The sequence below is a fragment of the Anguilla rostrata genome, chromosome 12 (genome assembly GCF_018555375.3).
Source record: "Anguilla rostrata isolate EN2019 chromosome 12, ASM1855537v3, whole genome shotgun sequence".
In the NCBI taxonomy this organism is placed as follows: Eukaryota; Metazoa; Chordata; class Actinopteri; order Anguilliformes; family Anguillidae; genus Anguilla; species Anguilla rostrata.
Genome location: NC_057944.1, coordinates 17,363,689 through 17,384,763, shown reverse-complemented (window position 1 = coordinate 17,384,763; position 21,075 = coordinate 17,363,689). Strand labels below are relative to the sequence as shown.

The following is a 21,075-nucleotide window of genomic DNA, read 5'->3' as shown; positions in this document are numbered from 1 at the left end:
ATTAAACGCTATGGTGGCCGGTAGGCTTCAAAGAAACATTAACTGCGCACCTTCCGTTGAGCACAACCCATACCCATCCATGAGAATTCAGAACCCCTGTAGCCGTTTATTAATAACAGATAAATTAAAGCCATCTTTCTGTGGCCTAGGAGGAAAAGATATTTAATAAAAATGTATTCAAGCAATGGATTGTGTAAACACAACTCCAGAAACTGGGATGCGGAGACAATACAGTAACAAAGTATTTTGCCACTACAGAGAATTAAAAGTTTTCCAGCCTGTTTTCGCATTACTTTAACCAAGATTTGAATAAACAGCTAGACCTATGTTCGGACTAATTCGACAATGAAAAGCACCATTTGACAACAACGAGAGAAATGTACAGCAGAGGGCAAATTGCCACACCTTGGGGATGCAGACACTGAACTAAGTCGGATGGGGAAACTGATTCAGCAGCTAGTTGAGAATACCTGTTAGACGTGTTAATTTACTTTTTAAGATGACGTCTCTACGCTCTTACTCACGCATGCGCGCGCGCACACACACACACACACATATAGACATATTTATATTCTAGAGTGGAATGTTGACATGTCTCATGGTTGGTATGGGCTCCACATCAGGGGCTTAACCCATCTACCTTCACTACAGCTCACACATACGCTCTTTTCTTTCCCTCTACAGATTATGCTTGGTTCTGGAAAAACCGCTCCTGGCATCCCAGCTGACACCCTGGGCCCTCATATCAAGGAATACAGAACCATTCAATTTACATGTGACAACCCCACAAACTGATGCATAGAAAAACCAAATGAAGAGAGAAAACATGTAAATACTTTTTTTAAAAATGCACTTTGTATTAAAAGTCTTAAAACAGACATACAGCTGTTAAAAGGCTGGTCTGAAATTAAAATTACAATCGGGTTAGAAATTCAATGGTACATCACAACTTGTTAAAAAACAAACAAAACAGAACAGATTATTTTTAAATCCTTTGCTTTAGCTGGTCTGGGAGCAGTGTTTAGTGGTGTCAATCTGGGGGGATTGCAGTACCTGTGAATTTCAATTAAAATTCAGTCAAACCTTAACCAGATATAAAACTTACATTTCAAAGGCCAAACTTAAAGACAGAAAAGAAGGAAACCGCCATTCCGTTAACAATAGGCCTTTTGTTTAGATTTTACCCCATGAGATTAACTAGAGTGAAACAGTTAAGCACTCTGTGGATTGCCATATAATGAGATTCTTGAGGAGACTCAGATTGGCACTAAATAGAACGGCTGATATTGGAAGGCACTAGACATGGGGCTGTCTGCGGCCCCACGTCATGACAGTAAGGTCCTGGCGCACGCTAAAATGTGGCACTTGTCATTTGAAGCAGTCTCCTATTTTGACGTCACCAGCTAAATTAAAAATACAAATAGAACTTTACGTATTGTACGATTCACAATGGGGAAAATATCACCGATCTTTCCTACCCCACCATTTATCAGTTACAAAATATAAATTTGCTTTGATCTCGTTTTCTTCTCTTGAGGAAACGTTGCTGCCAAGTCCTTTCAACATCCGAGTTGGGGTTAAGTTCCAGTTAAGAGTGCACGTTGAGACTGGAGTTCAAGCTTCGCCACTTTTGTAGACATCAACGGTGTACAGTGAGAGTATTGCAAAGATACTCCAAACACGCCGAATTCCTGAAGAGAGACTTTACTCCCAGGATCCCAAGGAGGGACCGTCCCCTAGGAGTATTCTCACTGTTCCAGGCCGACGGGAGACGCGAAGAACTCAACTCAGTCAAGATCCCTGCAACACACTTCCAGAACAAAAAACATACTGATGAAATAAAATGTCCGTTTCCGTCCAATTAATTCAATTCACAGCTAGGCACCGGGCAAAAAAATCTTTAAAATGCAAAGTGTCCATTAAATTGGCAATTTCCTAAATCCTAAAACATTCAAGTATTCTGCCATGTAAACACCTGGGTTTGTATCTCTTTTTTGCCTTTTTGTAATAAGTTGTGTGCAAGACAGCAGGACACTTTCGAATAGCTACTGATGACAGTCAACACCAGAACATATAGCTATGTATATATTTATATAGTTTTTTCGAGCAAACTTGTTAGTTTCCGATCTTAGTTTTCTCCTTTGTTTAATGACGTTATCAGAGTCACTCACCATTGCAAACTTTTACAGAAAATGTAAATGTTTTTTTTTTTTTTTTTTTTTTAAAGAATAGCACACGACGAGCAGCACTGGTCTTCCCCGTTTGGCACTGAAGCATAGTTCATTTGTCTGACAATCTCTGCAAACAGTTCGTCGACCGAGCCTTTATTTTTGGCTGAAGTTTCCATAAACGGGCAATTCCACTCATCGGCCAAAGCCTTGCCTTCCCCGGAAGAGACTTCACGCTCACCCTCCAAATCCACTTTGTTTCCCACCAAGATCATGGGCACCCGCTCGTACCTTTTGACTCGGATGATTTGATCCCTCATTGGTTTGATATCTTGGAAGCTCTGTTGGTTCACCAGGCTGTAGACCAAAATAAAGCCCTGCCCGTTTTTGATATACAGATCTCTCATGGAGGCGAACTGCTCAGTCCCCGCCGTATCCAAGATTTCCAGCACCGAGGGCGACGAATCCACTTCGATTTCCTTTCTGTAAAAATCTTCGATTGTCGGATCATATTTTTCTATAAAGGAGCCCGTTACAAACTGAACAGTCAATGCTGATTTACCGACTCCGCCAGATCCAAGTACGACTACTTTGTATTCTCTCATGGCTCCTGAAACAGCCCCTCTCCCGCTGCCGTCTTCTCAAATGCGCTTTCCACCCGCTGGCCACCCCCTACGTTTTCAAACCGCAACCAGCTCTTCGGCGCTGGCTGTTGTTTTCGATCCCGTTCGTTGAACCTGTGGGGTGATCTTGCAGGATCTGTGTTTTGAATGAAAATGGAATTGATTTAGACCGTGCCCCCGCATTAGATATGTAACATGTTGAGCCCCAACAGATCCTTGTGCAATGCCTCTGTGCAAGCAGTGATCAATGCGCTCTCACACGCTCTTCCTGCCCACACTCATAGCGCGCAGCGTCGTCACGTCACCAGCAAAAGTTGGCTCCGTTTTCTTAAAGGCGCAGTCACAAAATCTCCCGTATTTCTCAACCTTGCAAATTAGCAGGTAGGAGCCACGCCTCGTTTCTGGAGCTTATAGAAGTACCATCGGCTGTTTACAATATTAACTTGACAAGGGTAAAGACAAATGCACACATTATTTTCGTCAGTAAGGTGGGCTATTTTATATATAAAATAGGTTATTTAAACCGTGCGTTTGCGTTTGAAGCAGAGCGACTGCGTTGTATGCTGAGTCTCACTGAACACTGAGCTGACTCATGCGTTGCTCACACACTTCCTGCTGTACTAGCACACTAAACAGGTATCTGTCACGAGGGCAGTGGTTGTCACGAATTCACATATCATCACTACAGATTTGGCCATGACGTTTCCTCTCATAAATCTGAGAATCTCGAACAAGTTAAAGAAAATGTTATTCAACCAAATACCTTCTCACAGTGAGTTTTGTCTCAGTGAACTATCAAAGGAGATATTTTTCCTCGTATTAATTTCGTTTGAAAACACTGATCTCTTAAATGATGTAGACAAACGTCAATATTAGTTCAATAATAATTAACAAGAAATGATTCTGATACCTTTATGACTGTAACGAATAATTTAGCATAGTAGGCTGTTTCATCATCAATCATTCCTGAGACATTTAGGCCTATATTTCATTATCTTGATGAATAAATATAAAGTCTAGTTTCAGATTCCTCATGTCTAAATCAGTCTGTTGGTGAAGTATCATGACGCAATAAAACTTGATAAATAAAATGAGTCATCTTTGTCTGAACAGCAATTGATTGTAAATAGCTCACATAAGCAATGCAGGTAAGGACATGTAGGTGTTTTCTGTGTGACGCATAACATAATCGCCCATGGGTAGCCACGTAGTAAAAGGCAGCACGTAGCAGTAATATGTTCCAATTGCATACAGTTTAGGTTTGGTGTCTTTGAATGTGGGGTTCCAGTAAGTGTTTATCTTTGTCCTACATGGGAGACAACTTTTAATAGGTAGTAGAACATTTTTAGGAAGTAAGTACTTCTGTTCTCTTACAGTCAAGTTTTATCAATGATAAATACTTGACTTTCATGTATATGCTCATGACACAATAATGACTGGAATACAATTGAAAATACTGTTCAAAATTGTATCTGCATTAAAAAATTAAATATAACGAATCATATTCATTCTTACAGAGCTGTCACTAAAAAGAAAGTGTCATTACAAAAAAATGTTGACAAGCGGGTTTGACAGTACAGTTTGAACTTCCATATTTAGAAAGCTGAAAGTTTTGACTGGAAGGTTTCCAGTGTGACTCCATGGTGGATTGCATGCAGGGATCAATCCACTTCCGTTGCATTGCTTTAAAATGCAAATATCAACCATGTACTGTCTATAAATATTAAAATATATGAAATATGTTTATCTTTTAATAAAATTAAACAAATAATAAACACTTTATGAATAATAGCAGTTGCAGAATCAACTATGTTACTGCTACTGCGTAATACTTTTGAAAAAATGGTAATATGTTTGTGGCTAATGAGCTTTTTTTTTTTGTTTGTTATATCACAGGTTATATCACATTATTAGAATAAAGAAAAAAACTCCAGGAAAAATGCTTGTATATACACAGTGCATTTGAAATAAATTTTAATATTGTGTTTAATACCCCTTATTACTATTCCCCCAGTCAGGAAATGACGTGATGCAGGTATTCTAGTGGCTAATATACTAATCTCACACAGTGCCTAACACTGACTTACAGTATATCAGCTGGTCTACTTTGATAAGTTAAAGTACCTATCAACTGAGAGATTTCTGTGTTAAACAACTGGCCATTTAGTACCATTGCAGTGACTTGTATGGCTACATGAGTAATAATCAGAGTCACTCTTAGTGTGATTAAAAATATAATAACAATAATAATAATAATAGTAATAATAATAATAATAATAAGAAGAAGAAGAAGAAGAAGAATAGAAACATTTAAAAAAAACAAATACAACCTCATCCATAGAGAACCTACCTGTTCTCTTAATGGGCTTGCAGTATAGCTTGAACTGCTTTAATGAATGTGTGTCTTTTGTCATTGCTGATGACCCCCACGGACATGTTTTGTCTCATTAGATTACAGTTGTGGATTGGCCTGTCTGGTCTGGAGGAGCATGCTAGAACTAGAACTGAGGTGGTCAGACTTCAGGGAAGGGTGGAGCAGGTCTTCCCCAGGATGTCTCACACTGGAGAAAGTGAGCTCTCTCTCTCTCTCTCTCTCCAATTAATGAATTACTATAGTACTGTTTCAACAAAAAAAGGAGGAAACACATGATCTGCACACTAATATGGGAAAATGTGCATTTCTGTGTGTTTGAGGGTGCACCGTATGTTTCGGAGAACAACACAGAATCCCAGCATCCTCTACGATGCCCAGTGCCTCGGCTGTCAGTCATTTATCAATAACAGTGATATTGGATTTTAAGCCTCAGTATTGATTATATGAACACACAGGCACACATGCTACAGAAGCCTTGGGTTAAAGACTGCTGCGGTGACATTAGCCTTGGTGCTAACCACTGAAAATTCTAATATTAGCCACATTTAATTAATTTGTTATTCTGAAAACAAAGAGTTCCTGTAGTGGAATTAATAACAATAATAATAATAATAATAAAATTTAAAAAAAAATAAATAACTAGGACCTGATACATTTGTACACAGGATGCAGGGAAATGGAAAAAGCCAAATGATCTGGAAATTAATTATATGATGCAATAATTGGTTTGGCAATGAGATTACAGACAACAAAACAGCAGAACACGTTCAAGGTGCCCATTTTAAGCCTCTAATAAACTGCGATAAAAAGTTGTATTATGTGAAATTAAGGAATTTCCAGGAAGACTTTCCACTTAATATATGTATGCTTTTTTTGCATTCTCATGTGAATAAAATGATCCAATCTTATGTTACCCACAGATTCATTTAATTTTTCTTAAGAATCACTGTGACCAAAATGTCACGGTTTATTTTACTTTCCAATTAGTTTTTTTATTTTTTTGTCATACATTTAAAGTGTTCATTAAGCAACAAAAATGCATACCTTGTTTTGCTTCTTCTAATTTACTAACTGGGAAATAAAAAATGTGCATAAAAATGTACAATAAAATTTGATGTAAAGTATGCCACTGCTAAACACAAGAGTTTTCTTACCCCACGTGACAGTTCCCCTGTTTTGCACTAGAGGGCACTACTATTCCAATAGTTATTTAGAATGTCATTCCATGTAAATTCTATTCATAAATGTATTGTTATGTAGTGATAAAACAATCATCCCTGCTGAGAGAACATTCAGAATATATAAAGTGGGTTTTACACCTATGGCTAGAATGAGGGCTGATAATGCTGAAATGAACCCATCCATGTGCCCCAGATCGTTTATAACACCTGAAACACCTCCTTTATCACATTCTCAGGGGACTGCAGGATAGTTTATTCAAGGTCTTCTTCTGAAGAGGAATTTTCAAACACAATATGTACTGAAATAATATGCACTGTACAATAAACAATTTCAATCATTCAAATTAAAGTTGACAGTCTGCAATTTATCTCATACTCATTGTTTCATTTTCAATCCAATGTGCTGGAGTACAGACCCAGCCCCCCCCTCAAAAAAAAAAAAAAAAAGAAAGAAAGAAAGTGTGTCATTGTTCAAATAATTAAAGCCTACAACGTATGTTCCTCACCATATTGTACACGTCTCAGAGCCCTGACAGGATATGATAATTTAATTATTTAGAAGTCCTAGAATCATGAGACTCACACTTGTGTGTGGTAAAAGGGTACATAATTTCCAAATATAATGTAACAGCCATATTATTATTTATTTATTTATTTATTTTGGTCTTAAAGGTCATATTTAAAAAACGAACATATTCCATCTTTAGAATCAGAATGGTGCAACATATTCATTTCATGGTTGTATTGCTGACACCCACCACAAGGGGACAGCATAATGAAGCAAAAGAATACTACTGAAAATATCATGCACACCTGTAAGCTGGAAACAGGAAACGGGTAGTAAAATGCCATTCTTTCTTTGCCGACAGGGGAAGTTTCTGGAGAGGCGGGCGGGCTGATTATAAAAGTTTAGGTGATGAATGTGAGGTGCTGTTGCCTAAATTTAAATAAAGTAAAATTTTCAGCGCCGCCACTTCAGCCCACCGTCTCTCCCCAACTTGACCGATGAGTGTTCGCAGCAGCTTCCGCGCATAAAAAGTGGAAAACAGCATCAATCATCCTGGTCCTCGATGTCAGCTATTCATTATCCCGGCGCATCCGAACAGGATGGGTGACTCCCTTTTTCTGGCTTTGAAATATGGACACATTGCTAGCAAACAAGTCCCGAAGTACATCCAAATTGGAAATGTGCTATAAAGCTCAGTGTCAATGCCAGTTAGTGCCACCTGCTGAACGCGTGAGAAATGCACATTGCTTGGACGCGGGTTTCAGTAAATATCCAGATGCCCCTACGATGCTGCTCCTTCAACATAAAGACAGTGCTACGGAAATCATAGCCTACAGTAATACATGTTTTAATATATAACCAGCTATCATATACACAGTAGGTTTAGAGCAGGGATACTCAAATTTGGGCCTCAAGGTCAGTAGTACAACTGTTTTTTTCTTCTGCCCAATGGTCCATAGTTTAATAATGTTACTGATTCATCAGAGTTTACACTCACCTAGTTGATCAGGTTTAAATAAGCCCCTGATTAGATGGTTACCACTATAGAGAAGTACTACTAGCCCCGAGGGCCATATTTAATTATCTCTGGTTTGGAGGATGATGCGTGATGGCATTAAAATGTTTGCATATTTGCAGGTGACAGTTACTAAGGATTTATGATTTTGGCAGTTTTGTATTGCTGGTGCACTTACAGTGGAGTATTTCATCTGATGCTGTCAGGAAACAGGCAATCATTGCTCGAGGAAAGAGGTTTGAATCCTCCAATAAAGACCGTATTCAGCAATTGATGCTTTGTAAATTGTGCTGTGCCCGTGAAAGGAAACAAGGGAGGGAAATAAGACGAGCGAAAGTGCTTAAAGTGTGCTCAGTAGAATGTGAGACCCCTGAACACTGAACACAAAGGCTGGTGTTGTTCTGTCAGCTGCGCAGCCGGAGAGCAGATCGGCCGCAGAGAGCCGGACAGGGGTTTTCACAGTTCCACACACAGCCTCCCGATTGTCCCGTCCGTTAAATTACTGAATGGCGGAAGCGGACGAGAGGGAGAGAGTGCGACCCTCATTCACGAATCTGACAATAAACCCTTTTCTTTTCTGACATTTCATCATCATTAATAATACATGCAGGGGGCCCATGCAGTGTGCCAGTACAAGTGTAACAGTTTCTGAAAGTGCAGAAAATGATGAGATCTCTCTCTCACTCACTCTCTATCAAACACACACTCTCACACACACACGCACACACGCACACACTTAGTCATACACACACACACACACACGCAGCACCTACCTACAGACACAGCCAGGGACTGCGCATTGGTGGTACTAGATTCAACCTTCGGACTGAGACAGCATGAGCTTAACAGCACTGATCACATCAATACAAGTTTCCTGCCTGTTCAGCATGGTGTTTCCTTCTCCTTATCCTGAGGTGGTACAGTGTCTCACAGCTTTTCTCTTCATCTTGATCCATATGGTTTGATTGATACTGTATAAAAATTTACTCAGCATACATTTAATATCTGCCGTAAATTCTGAGGGAAAGATCTGTTGTGTTAGGTGAAACACGTTTCCAGCAACTCATGACTGGAAGAAAGGCCAAACAGCTGACACTTGTTAAGTGATGCAAGATCCTGATAAGTATTTAGTCAAACAGTACAAACTTAATCAAGCAAAAGCTTTGTTTGAAGGAAAGGGAGTGTACAGTGTCCCCAGGACCAGGGTGGGAAACAGGAGTGGAAAGTGACCACTTTTTTCCCAACAAAGCACCAGGTAGTCACAAATTTCCAACTGCTATCAGTGCTTTTCTCCAATTGGTTCTAACCCTGCGCTACTCTGTGGCCTCTGTGTGGTCAAAGGAGGCACTGACTACCAGACAAAATCACTGCTGTACCTTGAGCTGTAGTGCTACCTGTGTAAGGTTAGCATTACGGGTAACTAAAAATGTATCATTTCTGATTCCAAACTTTGACAGGTGCAAAAGACATCTAGTGTGTGCATGTGTGTAGGTGTTTGTGTCAGTAAGAGATTGTGAACTTCGAACATTTGTGTCTCAGAAAGAACAGTTGATTGATTTATGTAATAGTCTTAAAAGTTAATGATTTCAGTGACTTGAGTAAGAATTTTTCCTTAAGTTTTCCAAAGCTGTATATATGACCTTGTGTTGAAGTTACTAGTCATGACACAGCCACTTTCATGGCAAAGTTTTCCATGCCCATCACCCATAGCAGCACATAGCCACTGGCCCAGAATTCATCAGAAATGCAGGTCCACACAATGCAGGCGGTCCACTAGCACAGTTGAGCACGTGTGATCTCAAAGAGTGCACTCATTTGTGTCTGAGCCCCATGTGGAGTCTGTGTGGAATCCGCAATGGATGTAACCATTCATTTCTGCCTGTCACACAAAGGAGTGTTTCTGCTCACAGCCCATTCGGTGAAGGGTTACAGCTAAAGAATGCTCCTTCTCGAAGCCCTGGACGGCACAGAGCTGATCTCATCCGTAATTCTACGGGAGAAAAAAAAAAACTATATTGGGACACTTACAAAACACGTGATACATGAAAGGGTGGGCAGTGTGTATCACCTTCAACAAGGAAGTAGCTTGCTCCTGTCATGCAACCGTGCCATACAAACACAGCGTGCTAAAATTGGAGTTTAGGAGTATAATGCGCTACATTTTATATAAAGATCTAGCATTGGTTGTTATGTTTCAAGTGACCTTGAAAATAACACGGTAAGCACGACTGTTTATAATGAAGACAGCCAATGTTTCACCTCATCTAAAGTCTTTCGGGTATATTTATCAACCTTTTCCTCTTGAGAACAGCTGAACAGACTCTGGCTTGTGACTGTAAACCTCTAAAGCGAACATCGCTTTGGAGCCAGTCATGAATCACAGATCAACACATCACACCCCAAAACATGTATGGACACTGTGTTGCTCGGATGACTTGACCTGTCATAACAAAAATTTATCATCCGAGTTTTCTTGAATTTGAACTTTTCAGAGAAAGTAATGTCTCTGGTCTCCCCTGCATGCCCTCTGAGCATGGAGATACTGTATATATATCCTTTATTTAACCAGGTAAAAGTCTCATTGAGATTAAAATCTCTTTTTCAAGAGTGACCTGGCCAAGAAAGCAGCATAAAAATTGTTACAACAATAACACAAGAATACAAACAGACAAATACAACTGTCATACAATACAAATAAGTGAACACAATATCCAGTTGTGCAGAGAAAAGTAAAGCAGAGAATTGAGCAAGGGCTAACTCTTCAAGTGCATGGCCAGTATAGGAGCAGGGTGGAGTAGATGTTATAGCAATGGACTTAACCTCATGAGCCTGATTCTCCTTACTGCTGTTTCCTTTAACAAAGGCCATTACTGTAACTGACCAGGCATTTAATTGTAGCCTATTCGATATGCAAATATTAAATCAAAATTATTTTTCCAAGTTTGTGGAGGGCACACAGGAACACCTTCAAAGACCCCTGGACAATAGTTACAGAACTATTGTTAAAAGGTACAAAAAAGCTAATAAAAACATATAGAATCATAGCAGCTAACTCACTACAACCATGCGCACTTAATGGCTGCCAGAGGCATGCATTTATGGATTCAAATTATTATTATGCCTATTTATTTGTTTATCAACAACATTTTTCATTTATAGAATTGTATTCCTCTTGTAACATATGGTAACATGCTCACACAGCTTTATGAAATCATATTTACCTAGATACCATCTGCAAACAGATGTAACTATCCTACCTTATCTGTTCCACAAATTATTTGTCCAGTTGCCCACAAGGCTTTTGAAGGGAAAAGATTAAGGACAGCTACTAGCCAAAGACATAGAGGAGAGCGAGAGGAGAGAAGAAAGCCTCTCCTTTCAGATTCCATGTTCTGACCCTTCCCTACTAGTATGAAAAAACTTTGGCAACAGAAGAAATGAATGTGTTCCCAAATTCCCTGAATTTTTCATCTCTTTCAGCAAATCAAATAAAGCAATTTGATTCCACAGCCTCCTCGTAGGCCGAAAGGTAAATCTCTAGGGCTAGACGGGATTCTATCCAATCTTTTATTAGTGCTGTGGGACTTGATAGATCTGATAATGCAGAATGCCATACATCATTCTCTAGAAACTCATGCTTTCCAGAGACTTCAGAATACTGCTGCTATTACATTGATCTTTAGCAGATCCTTGAAAAGCTCCAGCTTTAAGCCCTCAAGCTTAAATTTTTACATGGATATAGATACAAAGGTATCTGTAAAACATCTGCAAAACATAAAAAGGTGATTTGCAATCTCAATTAACTAACACTAAACTGGCTCCAGGAGGGACCAGTTAGCCACTTAAAACATTTGTCACGTTCTGCGTATCATAGCCACTGCACACACTGAGGAAGATCCAAGCGGTAGTTTCATTAGATGCTAAAAAGCCCTTTGATTGCCTATATTGTTATGTTATATGTTTATTGCCTCACGTTATCGTGAGGCTGTGTTGAAATGCTGGGAGTAGAGTCATGTTGTCTGAGGATTTTATGTTCCGTTAACCTTCATTTTTTCAATTCAATCTTCAGCCAATTAATTTGGGCAGAAGACTTCAGTATAATTCACAGGCAATGATTTATTGCCTTTATTTGTCATTTACAATTTATTTTGTTGATAATATCACAGAGGATTTGGCTAAAAGGGAATATTGACTGTTAATCTTTACATGGAATGACCTTAGTAAAATTAATGTCCTTCTACGGTTTCTCTATCGGCTTTCTGTGATTCAAAATTCCCCGCCTTCATCAAATAACTTTATGAACCTCAGTGCACTGCTTCAGTTCACTGAAAAATAACTTTTGGTCTGCATTACCATTACCAAAGAACAAGTGACAATAATGAGTACATCTCAAAAAGCAATTGAACAAATAAAAATGTGATATTCATTAACAACCAGCGTCAATTTGTATTAATATTCACAGCATTGAACAGCTAATCAATAATCATTTATTGTAAATCACAAAATCATTAATTGCAATGATTTTCAGATGACAGTAAATTGTAATAATTGGCTGGCTTTATATCCTTCAGTCTTGATGCCCCAGACAGTCTTGATTTGAGATTTTGACAGTTTGGTTTTCCAATTTTCTTGAAATTTATGCTACATATTGCATTGATATAAAGCTAGTCCTTCCATTTTAATGTTTGGTGGGGTGCTGTTTATTCAGCTTACACAGTTTGATTATTAAAAAAAAAAAAAAAAGTTTAATTGCATTTTTAAATGCGCCTATTTTATAATCCCTTCCTCTCTCTCGTATTCTTGCCACCTACGTTCGTCTGTGATGCTCTTGTGTTGTAACTCCTTTAAAGATGTGACAAAAAGGTTCACAAAAACAGCCCCTGTCAGAACCTGGCAAAGTAGAGGCTACATGCCACCCTGTTATGTTACACTGCATTAGGAAAGCAGGTATGCCTGGACCCCCACACTTCAGCAGGCAGGCTAATATTAGCTGGGAATTCAGGCCACCAGTATAAACTTCCACCGCTATCTCCACTGGATACACCACAGGGGACCCATGAGACCATGAGACAAGCTATGTGCAGAAGCCAGCCCATGTGGACCAGCTTGACCCTGCTGGTCTTATTTTATGCTGAACTAACCCCCTACCAACCACTGTCCACTCACAGTATCAAACTGTTGAACCAGCTATCTGTGTATGGGACCACCCCAGAGACCAGCTGTAAAAGTATAGAACCAACTAAATGTGGTTGAATCGATCTGTATTGTGACCATGAACCAGGAAGCAACCCATTGTACTGCTGGAGCTCTATCTCACCATTTAGCTTGTTCTGGGTCCTAGAAAACGTCAAAAGGCTAGGCCAGTGTGGCCTAGAGATAAGACTCAGGCAGCAGGAACTGAGAGGGGGGGGGGGTCATTTGAGGTATGAATGTGTGCGCGTGGGTGTGGGCGTGTATGTGTGTGTGCATGTGTCAACAACCCCATGCTGACATTTATCATACTTATAAACCTAGGAAACTCGGAAACCTAGTGTCACTACTGGCTTTGTAACTTGGTTTAATTACTTCCTGATGTAGTCTTTCCATATAATAGCTCACAAACATTTCCATGTTAGCCGAAACTGTCATTCCCTAAAAATCTTTCATATTTAATATCGCCATAGTTCTCAGTAGGAGAGGGTAAATTTCCCTTTAACCTTAAAAAGCTGTGTCGTATTGTAGATTGGCCTGAACCAATAATAATATATAAAAGGGAAGAAATCAGTACTCCTTGGATCCTCTCCTGATCATTAATTGAGTATGCATGGGTCAGGAGAATAGGGGGTTAGCTGTTAAAACGGCTGGATTCAGAAATTAAGCATATTTTACTTAATCTTCACTCCAGTACCTACAAGTACTCCTGCTGATTGCGCCAGGAAATCAGATCTGAAACCCATTCCAAGGATCTCCCTGGGGCATCTGGGTAAATGTAATCAGTGCTGCTGCTGCTACTATGAGAAAAAAAGAGATTTTGGTGGCCTATTTACATTTCTCAGATGCTTTCCTCTTGATGGAGCTCTACCATTTATGAGCAGCATAGTATGATATTTAGTGAACTGGGCTTGTAACTAAAAGGTTGAGTTCCCTCCAAGCTGTGGTTACTTAGTTGGGCACTTAAGCAATGTACTAAACCCGAATTCTCAGTAAAATATCGATCTGTATGATCTGTATTGCTTGGTAAAAGCATTTGCTAAATGCTAAATGTAATGTAATAGGCACCTCATGCTTTTGTCATTCTTATTTTGTGTGAGATAACAAACAGGAGATGGCTCCTTTGCCACTTTACTGTTAGGATTTTGGGTACGTTTGAGACTACATTTCCCAGCTTCCTTACCCGATTCCCATTTAGGAGGTATTGTTCAGGTTAAGAGTGACCATTGTAATTGCTCATTCCTTGAACCATGACACTGTTGCCATGGCAGTACTCCAGTTGGTGCACCAGTCACGATGGTCACCAATGTCACATTTATCCAATTTGATTCAAACTTCTCTCAAACATCATTCTATCCTATACATTTCACAGAGAACTTTCTTAATCACAAGGAAGTTAACTAGAAGATAAAAGCAAGTAATAAATAACACACTTTATTTTCTGAGGTAACCACAAGCCATAGATTGGTGGAAATCCCTTCAAGGCACAAATATATTTCTTGTTACTAACATCAAGAACTACGAAGAAACAGAAAAATGTGACCATGACATGAGAGCTGTGTTGGAATGAGGATAGGCTGTGTTCAGAATCCCCTCCTAAATACGGAATTATAAGATTCAATTTGTGGCTTGTATCAAATTACTAGAGCGCCTAGTTATTTGAAGACCATTTTTTTCTACGAATAGCCCTTTACAATGGGATGGTTCATTTTGCGCTTGCAGTCTTTTGGTCTCCTCCACGTAAGGGCAAAAACAAACTGGAGTCAGATTTAATTCCTACATGGCGAACAAATCTTTCTAGACAGAACTACAGTTCCTTGCCTTCTACACAAGGGATGTGATGCTGACCTTTATGCAATACGCTTGCTCCGCTATAGCCATCTCACGTCTTTTTCTCTCTCACTTCCTCCTTGCTCTCCCTTTCTCCCTCTCCTGTTTTGTCTCTTACATCTCCATCAAGCTATTCTTCGGTAAATAATGCCAATGTAAAATATAGGAACTGTGCATGTTTATGTAAGTGAAGTCAAGCAGTGCTACCATACTTACACAAACAGGCCAAAAGAATGACACAGTATCTGCGTTTGATACCCAATCGTTCCCCGCCCTTGATGGCTCAGTTCTGTTGTGTCTCCAAGATCACTATTCCTCCCAACTATACATTTTTTATCCCTCCATTCTGACACTGTACAGATGCCATAGCTACAGAACTACAGAAAACCTGAGTTATTTTCTTTGTGCTCCATATGCCAGATTCCCATCTGTTCTTCATTCCCAGCATCCTCCGCTCCACAAACGGCAGTCACGGACACAAGGTGCAAACGGCCTGCTTCAAATTTTCAGATTTAAGACTGTAAAGCCAGGAAGCTGGCCAAACATTTTCAAGGTTAGACTTTTTTTTTTTTTTTTGGTATTGGCTGGCAGTTTGAATGGTACGTAGCTGTTTGGGAATGACCTTGAGAGCTTCGGTTTCAGATGCAGTTTGGCATTGTGTTCGGGGAATAAAACCTCATCAAGGCAGTTTTCTGTGATGAATAACACACCAGAACTACACACCCCATTAGCTTGCCAATTAGTAAAATGGTCAGAACAGACTGGACAAGTATTGAGGGTGTCATTCATCCAAATTTCGAAGAAAATCTGTCTGATCTCCTTGGCAAGAGATGAAAGGCGGGGCGCAGGCTTCAAAATCCCCTGTAACCTCTTTATTATGTGCATAGCATGAAATTTTATGCATATTTTATTCACTCTACTCTAACATCTGCACAAATGCTGTTGCCTCATGCACACCCACAGGTGTTGAGTGCAGCCAATTATAAACAAGCCTTGCTGCATGATATAATTTTATTCTTGACACATTTCGACTCTTCTCTCTGGGCAGAAGGCGGGAGGTCATGTTAGCAAGTTTTCTCTGCAGCAAGGATGCCGGAGTGTCCACTCGCTTCTCGACGAACGATCTCCTCATCGCCGTCGTCGGCTTACGCAACATTAATTACACACATGAATAGGTCATTAAAATGTGAAGCGTGTATGCCTGGCCTGGCATACGGGAGACAGAAGCCCTCCACGGATGTCCTCCGGACAGCGAAAGGCGACGTGTTATACCAAACATAAAGTGATCGGCTCGTTAATCACCGGCGAACTGAATGCCGCCCAGAATCGAGCCTCCAGACACAGAGGATTAATAATATTAGGCAGCCCAGCAAGAGCGGTTAATAGAAACTAAACAAGGGGAGGGTGGTGAAGGGGGGAGGGGGGAAGAGAAAGAGAGAGAGGATAGGCAAAAGCAAGGACAGAAGGCAACAGTAGGAAAGAATAAACACTTCACAACATTGAGCGTTTGAAATGGATCTCATACTTATCCCCAGTTCTGTTAATCTCACAGTGCATGTGCATATATATGTATATATACATACATACATACAGTACTGTGCAAAAGTCTTAGGCACCTGTAAAAAAAATGCTGTACAGCTAAGATGCTTTCAAAAATAATGAAAAAATAATATAAAGAGCAGTAAATAGTTAAAAAACGAAATAACATCAATGTTTGGTGTGACCACCCTTCGTCTTTAAAACTACATCAATTCTCTTATAAAACTGCCGGACAGTGTACCTAAGAAAATCGGCTGGTAGGTTGTTCCAAGCATTTTGGAGAACTTGCCACAGTTCTTCTGCAGATTTTGGCTGTTTCGCTTGCTTCTGGCTCTCCAGGTAATTCCAGAGACCCTTGATCAAGTTTTTATCTGAAAAGTAGTCTATTACTTAAAACATTACTTTAACAAAATGCAAAACTGTATCTGTAAAATTTCTTTTTTTGGAAAATTCATGTTTGGAAATCTCAAATTTGCTCTTTTCTACTGACACATTAATGCAGTAAACAAAAAATAAACATCTAAGACCAAATATATACTATATATTATATTTAAAAATCTACAGTGCCTAAGACTTTTGCACAGTACTATAATATATATATATATATATATATATATACACACATATATGCACATAGCAAATCCATTGGCAGAATTCATCCCCGGGCTCATTCAGCTAATGGAAGTGTGACGGATTTTATCTCTTGGCAGTGGCGCTTGTGTCTGTGAGTGTGATAGAGTGGTAGGACATTCAGTAATGAAGAATATATAGGACTATAGTGTTGCAGGGCCAAATTTCCTGCAAATAATCAGGACACTTGACACTAGACACATTCTCTCACCCTCTTGGTGAGAGAATGTGACTGCTTAAAGACAAACTCTGGGATGGAGGGAAGGAAAAAAGACAGGAGAGAACAATTGTTGTTCTTTTTTTACTGTTGTAACGGAATGTGCACAGGCCCAAATGTGGACCAAAGAGCAACAGTGTGTGTGTGTGTGTGTGCGCGTGTGGGTAGGTGGATGAGTGAGATTGAGGGGTGAGAGTGTGAGAGGGAGACACTGCACATTCTCATTAAACGTGAGACAGAAAATTTATCTCAGTTCCATCATGTGGAATGCTGTCTTCCGTATGGAACTAAGAGACTCTTGGGTGCTGGTGAATTATTAATAGGCTTCAGGTGCCTGCAGATAAAGTGTAAGGGTTAGTGACACAGACCGAAAGACACAGGCGGTTAGGACAAAGTGAGAAAACATAGCTAACCTGTCAGCTTGTAGTTACTGGAGAGCATGCATGCGCACACTCTCTACACACACTACACTGCAGGACATATAGAAAACTACTACAGTTCCAGCTCTGTGTCAATAAACAACAGTTTTGGGTTTTGCGAGTACACGCTTTTCAATCTGATATGTTGATTGTTATTCATATTTTAAAAATGCATTAATTAGAACTGCACAATGCTTTTTCAACCATGAGCAACAGCGGGGCTGTTATCTTTATTTGAGCAACAATTTCCATCTTCAGTCCCACAGTGTTGCCTTTGATGGCGTCTGTATAAAAAGCACTAGAAGACAGAGAGGTAGAGCTATGGGTCAGTAAATACGAGCTGTTTGAATCCCGGAGGTGATGCGGTGCGTTATCTTGGCTCACAGCTCCCCCTACAAAATACTGCTCATTTCCAACTTGGGCTTTATCTCATAACTCTTATCACACAAACCACCACAGTGTGATCAATCATGCAGAGCCACACCGCATCTAACCGCACTCCTCAATCTGTTTTCCAAATTCTATTTCCAGATTCCCTTCGCCAGATTGAACTGGCAATGTTTTAAAGCAGTCATTGTCATCTTTTACATAAAGTAAAGAACTGCATATGTTCTCTTAAGTGTCAAAGAGAGATTACTTTGACAACACAGCAATGCTTATCTGACATGGGTGCAGGCAATTTATAGACAATTTTCCCATAAATTAACTGATAAATTCACCACTGAACTATACAAGACATAATTATACTATATTTTGTACAGTATCACCTGGAATGATTCTTGAGGTCTTACGGTTTAAATGTAGAATGGAAAACAGGCTTCCACCAGTCCTGAGATTCCACAGAAGTTCTTATGAAATTTCTTTAAAGGGCATGTCACCTAAGCTTCCGCATTTCAACCTAACACCCCCCCCCCCCCCAATTTCTGATGAATTTCCTTTGTATTGTTTTGGTCTGCCATGCAGAAACACAAGATTACACACTCAAGCACCCATTGCTGCAAGCTCCTCTACTGTTTGGGGAAGAGTGCAGACAAGCACATTCTCTCCAAAGCATCCTTTGCTAATCACACAAGAGTTCGCCATTTGGGCTTGCACAGAAATGAAGTGCCTGTCTGCACTCTCTTCTGACGAAGACACGTCCCGCGCAGCATAATGGACAGACTTGTGGGCACCTGATTGGCCAGCAGGGGTTCACAATGAAGCGCCGTCATCCAGGCCAACAGAAACCCTCCTTTCCCTGAGTGATGCCAGAGCTAATTGCACATCGCCCCGCACAGATGATGGCCACAGCCGGCACTGGCACGGTCGGCTTCAGCACCAGACCGTGGGGCCCATCACGTGGGTGAGCAGCCTGGAAGATCCAAGGTTAAATGTTGACAATTTTACCATATCAATGCCCTGCTATATTTGCTGCAGGAAAGTGGACGGCAACAGAAACTGAGGCTACTGCAAAGTCTAACTAAAGATACAAAAGTGCAGTATCAGCGTACAAGTACCCAGACCCTGCAGCCTTCTGTGTACAAGATCATTTATTTGACAAGTATGCCAGCCACACTGTTGACATGAAACATTCTCCTAGCTGTCTGTGGGCCCAAGTGCTTCATTTGATCTTTATCCTTAACTCATTGGAAATCTTGTCCTCTCACTACTTGTGTTTGAGCAGATAATGGGCATTGTGTTTAATGTGGTCACCTGATGGACCTGATGAAGGATTAAGAGAGGGAGGAAGGGTAGAGTATTATTACTTTCAATATAAGCAGTATATTTTCACATGGCAATAAACGGTGGCACTGCCCTTAAATACTATTTACCTTGGTCAGAAAACCATGCATGGGAAGAGAGAGGCAGATTTCCAAGCTTTAACACCAATAAGATATGGAGAAGAGGTCTCCATTCTGAGGAACAAGAAAGAATGAACCTGGTCACTTTAATGTGGCTCTACTGAGAGCTCAAAAAGGGCACCAAAATAATAAATGACAGTTTGTTAGCAGTCTGGTACCCTTTTTCACTTCCTGTACAGCAGCATTTAAGTTCTTGGGAACACGCTCCATGCCTGGGGCAGGACTTTGTTACCGTTCACTTTGGCAAGATGCCCCTCGGATCAAGCTTGGCAAGCTCCAGACTCCACAGATAAAACAATCGCTAATGCATGTTGACCTTAAAGTTTGTTGGTTTATGAAGCACGGTAATAAAAACTAAATAATCGAGGACAGAAATCAAACAACGTTGAGAGCCCGGACAGGTAAGTGAGTATACAAACATGATGACATGTTTCAATCGGGAAATTGGATCTTCAACATAGCTGTGCAATCAGCATTGCCACAGAGTGCACTTTCAATAAATATCAGACCCATAGCTCATTCACAGTTGGAAAGCCAAATTCTTTGCCAGTTAAGGGGAAAGCACGTGACTTGATCATAGCCAATCAACTGCCCTTGTATGTGTATGGACGGTCACGAAGACCATTCATCACTGAGGAAACTACGAGCCTGTTATGCTGCCTTGTTCAGATAAAGAAATCCTGTCACTAATGCTGTTGTAATGATTAATTCTATTCAACAGTAGCTCAGGAAGTTTTCAAGTGAAAGTTTGAAATGTCAAAAATCTAGTTACCGCAGAGAATGTTTCAGGCCCCATTCCTGCTTCACGGCCGTCTATGCATTCATTGACAAGATTGATAGGAGCTTCTCTTCCAGCTCCTCCATTCTGTTATTTACTGATGATTTTAATCCCTATAAAATCAAAAAGCCATTTGTTTTGTTAACAGCAAATCACATTATATTGATCTGCCAGGTAATGGTGCAGGACTGGAAAAAATATGACATTGAGAGAGTGACGTGAACTTCAGTCGAGACTGAATTAATTGTAAATAATAAATGTAATGCAGAATTCCACATGAAGTGAACAATCAACAGTAATTTCTGACCCTTTAAACACAGCTAACTTTTGTGTATATCTGCTTAGAAATGGCAGATGTGGAATCACACATTGCTAAACCTGTATTCCAGAAGCAATTCCTGGTTAGGAATTAGCATTACTACGTCGTAGGGACTACGATTTTAAGTACCAGCACGATTAAGAAGTGACTACCTTCCATAACACCCCTCAATAAAGCTTAACACTACCAGTCATACTGTGACAAAGAGGGCACAAAGTCATTTTTCTGTTATCTGGTTACTATTTCTTGGATTGTGGTTATTCAAATTGTTTTTAAATGCTGAAGGGGAGCTCACTCCAACACACGTGTGGCCGTGTTTATGGCTAACAGTAACCTAGTTGAATGCAGGTTAAGTGATGTTCCTACACAAATTTCCAATATCAGCGTGGTTCACACCAATTCTTAGCCTGTAACATATGGGACTGGGAGCAAACAAATAGATA

At 40.0% G+C, this 21,075-nt stretch overlaps 1 protein-coding gene across 1 annotated transcript; it reads right to left on the bottom strand.

Moving 5' to 3' along the window:
* Nucleotides 1-833: 833 nt before the first annotated feature.
* Nucleotides 834-3,107, bottom strand: LOC135235895 (ras-related protein Rap-2b). The gene is made up of 2 exons (XM_064301894.1): nt 2,172-3,107; nt 834-1,810 (listed from the first exon to the last, which is right to left on the bottom strand). The coding sequence occupies exon 1, from the start codon at nt 2,771-2,773 to the stop codon at nt 2,222-2,224; it is 552 nt and encodes a 183-aa protein (XP_064157964.1). The 5' UTR covers nt 2,774-3,107; the 3' UTR covers nt 834-1,810; nt 2,172-2,221.
* Between the last annotated feature and the right edge of the window lie 17,968 nt (nt 3,108-21,075).